General features: G+C 43.2%; 1 protein-coding gene across 2 annotated transcripts in view; it reads right to left on the bottom strand.

Moving 5' to 3' along the window:
- Nucleotides 1–7,703: 7,703 nt before the first annotated feature.
- PCSK6 (proprotein convertase subtilisin/kexin type 6) overlaps nucleotides 7,704–9,263 on the bottom strand; it is a 187,555-nt gene continuing 185,995 nt past the window's right edge. For both annotated transcript variants that reach the window (XM_050799221.1, XM_050799222.1), the window contains one exon: nucleotides 7,704–9,130. In XM_050799221.1, the coding sequence (XP_050655178.1) occupies nucleotides 9,033–9,130 (98 nt within the window). In that variant the 3' untranslated portion in view covers nucleotides 7,704–9,032. The remainder of the gene's footprint in view (nucleotides 9,131–9,263) is intronic.

The raw sequence follows: 9,263 nt of genomic DNA, 5'->3' as shown, positions 1-9,263 counted from the left end.
GATTCTGAGTAATGCTGCTATGAATTTTCTGGTACGTGGATCTGATGCACATTTGCATGAGTTTTTCCTGGAGTGGAATTGCTGGGACATAGGGTATGATATCTATCATCAATAAGTAATGCCCAACAGTTATACTAAGAGGCTGAAATAATATACACACTCCAGCGGTGTGTAAGGGTTTTCATGGCTTCCAGCTTCAGCCTTGTTTGCATTTTAAGTCTATAACTTTAGCTATTCTGATGGGTGTGTGGTGGTATTGCACTACTGCTTTGCTTTTCTCTAATAACTAATGAAGCTGAGAACTTTCTCATGTGTATGGTGCCCATTCTGATAGCTTCCTTTGTGTTCTTTCGAGTCCTTGGCTCATTTTTTTCCTTATGGAGTTGTCCGCCTTTTTTCTTATTGATTCTTGGAATTTCTTTATATATTAGGGATATGAACACACGCTGTGGCTTGCCTTTTCACTCTTAATGGTGTTTGATTAGAATTTTTTTTTTTTTTTTTAAGACAGGGTCTCGCTTTGTCACCTAGGCCAGAGTGCAGTGGTGCCATCAGGACTCACTACAGCCATGACCTCTCAGGCTCAAGAGATCCTCCCCCTCAGCCTCCCAAATAGCCGGGGCTATATGCACAGGCCAAGAGGCCTGTCTAACTTTTGTATCTTTTGTAGAGGCGAGGTTTTGACATGTGGCCCAGGCTGGTCTCCAACTCCTAAGCTACTTGCCTCAGACTCCCACAGTGCTGGGATTACAGGCATGAGCCACCATGCCTGACTGAGAAGTTTCCAATTTTTATGTAGTTCAATTATTTACTTTAGGTTAGTGGATTGGGTGTGTGTGCATGTGCATGTACCTTAAGAAATCTTCCCTTACCCCCATCATATTTTCCTATGTGATCTACTAGACAATTGTTTTGCCTTTCACATTTAGTTCTACAATCCACCTGGAGATGATTCTCCTTGAACTTTTATTGAAGTATGATATACATAAAGAAGAGTGAAAACTGAACACACCCAAGCAACTAGCATCCTCATAAGAACAGGACATTGCCACATTCCAGAAGCCCCCCTCCTGTCTTCATCTAGTCACCACCCTTGCCCCAAGGGTAACCATTATCCTGACATCTTGTATAGATTTGCTTTGCCTAGTTTTGTATTTATGCAAATGAGGTACCTTACATATTTTTTGCTTAACATTATGTTTGTGTGTAGATGTAGTTCATTTATTCTCACTGTAATATAGTATTTAATTGTGGATGTTTCACAATTTACTTATCCATTCTGCTGTTGATGAACATTTGGGTAATTTTCACTCTGGAGCTTTTATATTATAAATAGTGTACCTACAAACACAATAATATATCTTTATGTGAATGCATATACTGATATATACCCAGGGATGGAATTACTGGGTCATAGGGTTTACTTATGTTCAGCTTAAGTAGGATATAGTTTTCCAAAGTTGTTGTACCAACTTAAACTCCTTGCTAACGTTTAGTATTGTCTTTTTAATCTTAGCCATTCTGGTACATAGGTAATGGTATGAAATTGTGGTTTTAACTGTATTTCCCTAATTACTAACATAGTTGAGAACTTTAAAAAATATATTTATGTTCATTTGGATAACCTCTTTAATGAAGTGTCTGCTTAGGTGTTTTGCCCATTTTTCTACTGGGTTTTTTTCTTTAAATGATTTGTAGGAGCTCTTTATATTGTTTCAATAGGAATCCTTGTGAGCTATGTCTGTAGTGAATGTTTTCTCCCTGTGGCTTGTGTTTTCACTCTCTTAATGGTATCTTTTGATGAACAGAAGTTCTTCATTTTAATACAGTCTGATTTATGAATCTTTCCCTAGTTAATGGTTTTCGAGTATGCTTTGAGAAACTTTTGCCTACTCCAAAATTATGAATATTTTCTTCTAAAAGCTTTATTCTTCCACCTTTTGCATTTAGATCTGCAGTCTCTCTGGCATAGATTTTTGTGTATAGTCTAATATAGGGAAGAAGATATATTTTTCCCCATATGGATACTTGGTTGACCCAGCACCATTTATTGAAAAGACCATCTTTTCCCCCACTGCTCTGCAGAGCAACTCTTCAAAAATCAAGTGTCCAAATATGTGAGGGCCTGCTTCTGAACTAGCTCTTCTGTTCCATGGGTTTAGTCAGCCATCCTTGCAGAATACAAGCTTTAGAAAAAGACTTAGTATTTGTCCCTCAAAAAAAGCTCCCATTTTTTTTCTCAGATTATCTAGTAGTTATCTGGTTATTCTAATCCTTTGCATGTGAACATAAAGTATAGATATGTCTTCTATCTGAAAAGGCACCCATGATTTGACTTGTATTGTGTTGGATCTGTAGATGAATTTGGAGAGAATATCTTTACAATATTAAGTATTCCAATCAATGGGCATGTTACAACCCTATATTTATTGAGGTACTCTTTAATTTCAGTAGCCTCTTACAGATTTTGTATCTAGGCCTTGTATATCCTTTACTAGATTGTATAGATATTTGATAGATTGTCTAGATGTTTGATAGTTTTTGATGCTACTGTAAATAGTATCTTTTGTTTAAAAACTCCATTTTCTAATCATTAGTTTCAACATATTTAAATACAGTAGATGTTTGTATATTGGTGTTACATCCAGCGATCTTGTGAAATTTACTTATTAATCGTAATAGTTTTATCTGTAACCATTCTTATGGATTTTCTACATACATAACCATGTTATTTGAGAATAATGATAGTTGGCCGGGTGTGGTGGCTTATGCCTGTAATCCCAGCACTTTGGGAGGCTGAGGTGGGTGGATCACCTGAGGTCAGGAGTTCGAGACCAGCCTGGCCAACGTGGTGAAACCCTGCCTCTACTAAAAATACAAAAATTAGCTAGGTGTGGTGGCACGTACCTGTAATCCCAGCTACTTGGGAGGCTGAGGCATGAAAATCACTTGAACCAGGGAGGTGGAGGTTGCAGTGAGCGGAGATCATGCCACTGCACTCCAGCTCTGGGCAACAGAGTGAGACTCGGTCTTAAAAAAAAAAAAAAAAAAAAAAAAAAAAAAGAATAATAATGATAGTTTTATTTCGTCCTTTCCAATTATTATACTGGTTATTTTTTTCCTTGTTACACTGGCTGGGATCTTTAGGAGAATGTTGAACAGTAGTGGTAGTAAATATGCTTTGGCAGGCATCACTTCATAGCCAAGAAACTCTAACCAATGATCGTTAACATCACCAATAATGGAACAGATCATGTACTCCCTGCTAGAATGCAGTGAGAACACAGAATGCGACTGTGAGATTCCTGTCAAAGATGCATGACTTGACTCAAAACGTGAGGAAACCTCAGACAAGCGCGCACTGAAGGACAACCTACAAATAACTGGCCTATAGTCTTTAAAAGGTTCCAGATCATGAGGCAAGGAAAGACTGAGGAACTGTTCCAGATGGAAGAACATTAAAGAGACATGATGACTAAGTGAAAAGTGTTATTCTAAACCAGATCGTTTTGCTAAGAACTTTATTGGGACAACTGGCAGAACTAGAATTCAGTCAGAGGTTTAGATGGTAGTAACATATCAATATTAATTTCCTGATTCTGATGGCTGTGCAGGAGAATGTCATTGATTCTAGGAAATACCCACTAAAGCATTGGGTGGGGAGGTCATAGGGTATAATATCAGCAACTTACTCTCAAATTGGGAGATAATTTCTTTATATTGTACTTGGAACATTTTTGTTTTTTGAGATGGAGTCTTACTGTGTTGCCCAGGCTGGAGTACAGTGGTGTAATCTTAGCTCACTGCAATCCCTGCCTCCTAGGTTCAAGTGATTCTCATGCCTCAACCTGTCAAGTAGCTGGGATTACAGGCACTCGCCACCATGCCTGGCTAATTTTTATATTTTTAGTAGAGACGGGGTTTTGTCATATTGGCCAGGCTGGTCTCAAACTTCTGACCTCAATAAGTGATTTCTCCTGCCCCCCGTCCCCGCCTCAGCCTTCCAAAGTGCTGGGATTGCAGGCGTGAGCCATCGCACCTGCCCGGTCACTGCAACTTTTGTTTAACTAAAAAAACAACAACAAAAATAAACAAAATAACTAAAGAATTAAAATACCTTTAAAAAGTTAAAATAACTAAAAAAATTAAACAAAATAATTTAAAGAAGTTAAAATAACTAAAAAATTAAACAAAGTAACTTAAAAGTTAAACAAAATGACTAAAAAACAAAATAACTAAAAATGTTAAACAAAATAACTAAATAATGAAAAAAGTTAAACAAAATAAAACCTAAACTTCATTTAATTCCAGAGAGGACCACCAGGTGGAGTCCTTAGGCCAGAGAGCTTGTTTTAACTTGGGGCCCTTCTGTTGCTGTGTTTAAAAAAAAAAAAAGAAAAAAGGAGAGGGGTGGTGTCTCTTTACTTCAAAAAGGGAAAGTTGTACAAGTTTCCCGTTCTTCAGCATAGGAATAGGGACAGAAATCACACCATATGTGGTTTTATTCATTTAGGGTATCTCTATGAAGTTGCAAACAATTTTCTTTTTTGATTCCATTTCTTTTGGCCGGAATTTCTCAACCTTGGCACTATTGACATTTTGGTCTGGACAGTTCTTTGTCATGGGGGCTGCTGTGCATTGCAGGGTGCTTAGCAGCATTCCTGGCCTCCACTCACTGGATATGAGTACATCCTTCCAGCTGTGACAACCCAAAATGTCTCCAGACATTGCCAAATGTCCCCTGGAAGACAAAAATTATCCCTGGTTGAGAGAGAACCACTGTTTTTGGCAACAGGATGTTCTCTGCCCTGGGCACTTTGGTTCCTGTTGTCTCAAAAGGGAAGCTAAGATACCTGGTCACCCTTAGTGTGGCTGCTCAGTAGTGGTGAGGGGCTTTGGACAGTGGGACTGAACCCTAGGATCTAAGGTGGGTGCTCAGTGCTGTACCATCTAAGGATGCTGTTCTGTGCTCAGAAAAGCCACAGAGCCTAGGGTATCAGGAAAGGACTTAAACAGCCAACCAGGAAGGATAGAGTCGGGGGTTCGTGTGAGGAAAGCAACAGTGAAGGCTGGGGCAGGGGAGCAGAATCTTCATTTCCCTCCAGCAGCCAGTGCCCAGTGGCCTCCCAGCTGGCTGGGCAGAACCTTAAGATGCTAGAGAATGGCCTTGGTGTATTACTTTCCATCACCCCTGCTTGTTCTTATTAAAATGTTTTTCTTTCCTCCTTCTCTGGGTGCCCCAACATACTCCAAGCTTTTAGGCAAAAGGCCCTCTCCAGCCATATTACCAATAATGCAAATGCAGTGGATGGTGGTCTCCCCAGGTTCAAGGACACTCCACTCCTGGACTCATTTAGACCATATTGCTATCTATCGATCATTTTTGATTGATTGATTGAGACAGGGTCTCGCTGTATTTCTCAGGCTGGCTGCAAACTCCTGAGCTCAAGCCGTCCTCTTGCTTCTGAACCTCCCAAAATGCTAGGATTACAGGTGTGAGCCACTGTGCCTGGCCCTTTTATTTTTTTAAGTTCTGTCTACCCCCTCCCATTTCAGGCGTGTCTTCTGTAAAATGCAATTCTCACCAGTCCTTTGAAGAGTCACAAGATACAAAGTCAGCAGTGGCCTGGGAGGGATGGGGATGTACACATGGGGTCTACTGTGAGGTGCCCAAGAATTTGGGGATAAGGTCAGATAAACATCACCCCCTGAAAATAAAGCTAGTTTAAAACAAATGCATCATGGCTGCATTTGGGCAGCTGCAGAACGATGCCCCTCCTGCAGCCAGCCATCCTCCTTCCCTGGGCACACAGGTGGGAGCAACTTTGCCAATGTGCAGCCCAAGGCAAGGCAGTCACTTCTGTGGGCCTCAGTGTCCTTGTCTGGGAAATGACAGGTTTAGAGGAGGTGACCCATGATCCTGTCACTTAAAATCCATACACATATCCTGCCCGAGTCCAGACAATTTTAACCTCAAGTTTGGACCACTTGTGAGCAGACATTATATTTAGCTGGTCTCTTTCAACAAGGTGGAGTTTAGTGATTAGGACTTGGTGAACAACTTCTCAACTCCCCACCCAACTTGTCAGCCCCAAGATGGGCTTGCCTGGCCCAGCCACTTGACAAGGCTGCCTGGTTGGCTTTCCTGTAGTTGGTGTCCTTTGGGAAATAAAGGGAGTTTCTTCCTTTTTTTTTTTGGTTTTTTTTTTTTTTGTTTTTGAGACGCAGTTTCACTCTTGTTGCCCATGCTAGAGTACAGTGGTGTGATCTTGGCTCACTGCAGCCTCCACCTCCTGGGTTCAAGCTATTCTCCTGCCTCAGCCTCCCGAGTAGCTGGGATTACAGGTGTCACCACCACACACGGCTAATTTTTGTATTTTTAGTAGAGATAGGGTTTCACTGTGTTGGCCAGGCTGGTCTGAAACTCCTGACCTCAGGTGATCCGCCCGCCTCGGCCTCCCAAAGTGTTGGGATTACAGATGTGAGCCGCCATGCCCGGCCAGGAGTTTATTTCTGATTCAGCTGCAAACATGGTAGACTGTAAGCTCTCAGTGGGCAAAGAGCTCGGATTTATAGATATCCGAGCTCTAGGGTCTAAAAAGGTGCCGTGCACCAGTGGGACTTAACAGGTTGCTGGTTTTAATTCAATGTCAGTCTCATGGGCGGGGCAAGGGGTTGAATCTTTATCCCAAACACACTCATTCCTTCACTGCCTCACACGCACAACTCTGGTCAATTGGTGCTTGTGGTGGCCAGCTGTTGGGTTGTGTGGCCTGCCCTACCTTCTGAGAGCTGCACATTGCTCCCCTCCTTCGCTGCAAAGCTCCCTGCGGCCATATTCTTCTGCACAAGCCTGTCCTTGTAGCCACAGCTGATGACACAGGGAGAGTACCAATGTAAGGCAGGCTGACCAAGTCCTGTCCCTGGGAAAAGAAGAACCAAGAAACAGACCCAGGAAGTTGGCTTGAGGGGTTGGATTTGTACCAGTTTTACTTGGAAGATGCTGGAGGTCTTGTCATTTGTCCCATCAACTGGAGAAGGTGGCTATGAAGAGAAGGGCAGTGCTGCAGTACAGAGAGGATCCAGGTGACATTTAAGGCTGGTTCCAGGGTTCCCAAGGCTCTGCTGCACCCTTCCCTGAAATTCTGAATCCACTCTGGATTCAAAACAATGCCCCTCACTCACTCTTGTTTTCCCCTAAGTCATTTCTAGTGGGTGCATTTCCTTTACTTGAAGCCAGAGGATTCCTAGCAAGTACAAGCTTCTGACCTCACAGAGAGGCCACGGTAAACATCCCAAGGAGTGCATAAGCCATGGGTTCAGGGATTTCAGCCACTGCAGAAGACAAGCTGTAACCTAATTCAATCACAGTTGGCAGCTACCGGTGAAGAGGCTGGCAGTCTGGGCTGTGGGGAGCTTCCCCGTGACAGATGGAAGGGGTCCCTATATCTGGAGAGGCTCTAGAACCTCCTCCCAGTGAGGCTAATGTGGTCTGAAGAGGGTCTCTTTGCCAAATGACATTCTGGGGTTGGGATCTGGGATTTCCCCCACTACTTCCTTACATCATTTGCTAAAGCTCAAAAGCTTCCACGTAACGACATCAAACAGATCTGAAACCACAAATAAAGTAACGTCCACTTAACACTTTGGTCAGCACTCATGTTTCATTTTGTGTGCCTTGGAAAGAAATACAGGCTCCTGTACCATGGGATGTTAACTCTTTTATTAATTTAGGGTTAACATTGTATTTGCTTCATTGATTTCTCTTTCCGAGTTGTAGATTCAATAAACAACATCTGGGTTCTCTCCAGCTCACAGGTGACAAGGCAAATGCACTGTCGTCAAACAGGGGAGCGGGACAATATGGAGAAAGACGAGGTCGAAAAAATTTAAGGCAAATGTTACTTCCCTATTCAAGGGAATTGATCAAGCAGATCTGTGCATTTCAATGAAAATATATGAAATATTTGTCAAAATAATTAACATCGGTAAAAATTACAACATGTAGCTTATAAAATGCCTACACAGGTTTGGCAGAAGAAATCCAACTGTGTCATGTAGACTCGTAACATACACAGACACAGAAGCATCCACCTTAAAAACGAGTCTTCTGAAGGGCAGAGGCCAAATGTATTTTAAAAGTAATTCCATAAAATGGGAAGTGATGGATGATTAACAGTGGATGGGCTGGCTTTACATTTTGTTCAGAGGAATTGCTTGGCCATCGGGGTACCTTTTGGCTGGCCACAGAATGCCTCCTGTTGCCCCTCCTCAGAAGGCTCTGCATCAGGTCGAGGTGGTCCTTCAGGCCATGAGACTCCCGAAGACACAGATAGAACACGGTAACAAGGAGAGCTCGGCTTGCTCAAAGGAGAACGCTGCGGGGAAAGAATCTTCTGGTCTGGGTTTGGAATTTGACTTTCTAAGCCACTGCTGCAGTTTCAGAAGTAGCTGACTATGTAGAAATAGATACTCCGGCCCCAGTGGTCATACATTTTATGCCCTCAAACCTATCTTATTTATAGTCTGACCAAACCGTCCCCAGACTGCTCAGTGGCAGGCAATAAGCAGGTAGACTGCTGGCCCTTTGTCACATGTGAGGATGGCCCAGGGTTCGCCGGCTGGGCCAGGGAGATTTACTACAGAGCTGCAGTAAAGCACGGGGAGAAGAGTGATGTGTGATGCCAAGCGTCTTTCTTTTCTGCTTTGGTCTTGAAGATTCAGTAAACTTATGGTCCCAGAAGCTGCTCCAAAGCCGGAGCTGTGGATTCCCAGAATTCATTTTGTTCCTGTTACAGTTTGTCAGAAGACTGGAGCCAGCAAGCAGCATTTGAGAGGATATCACCATTTTAGGAACACTTCCTTAACAGTCACCACCCACCTGGCTTGAGTGCCCAGAGATGCTGCTCCTGGGGAGTAAAGCTGTCAGGTGCAGGGCAGCACCCCTGAAACAGGCTCTGGCCGACAGTCTGGAGGAGGGTGGACGGATGGATGGATGGGGGTCCCTGCCCTCTGTGGGCAGCCAGACACCCCTACCCGGCCAGGAGGCACGTGCGGCAGCAGAACTGAATGAAGAGTTTCCGTTCACACAGCCGGTTAGACTTCACCATCTCGCAGAATGTCTCATCAGCTGGGGCCCAGCATCAGGAAAGGAAAAGGAGGGAAAGGTCAGTCTTTGGTGCCTGTAAAGATTGTTTCAAGGCCAGGCGCGGTGCCTCATGCCTTTAATCCCAGCACTTTGGGAGGCCGAGACGGGTGGATCA

The sequence above is a fragment of the Macaca thibetana genome, chromosome 7 (assembly GCF_024542745.1).
Source record: "Macaca thibetana thibetana isolate TM-01 chromosome 7, ASM2454274v1, whole genome shotgun sequence".
Lineage (NCBI taxonomy): Eukaryota > Metazoa > Chordata > Mammalia > Primates > Cercopithecidae > Macaca > Macaca thibetana.
Note: the sequence above shows the minus strand (reverse complement) of the source record. Positions and strands in the feature narration are given on the sequence as shown.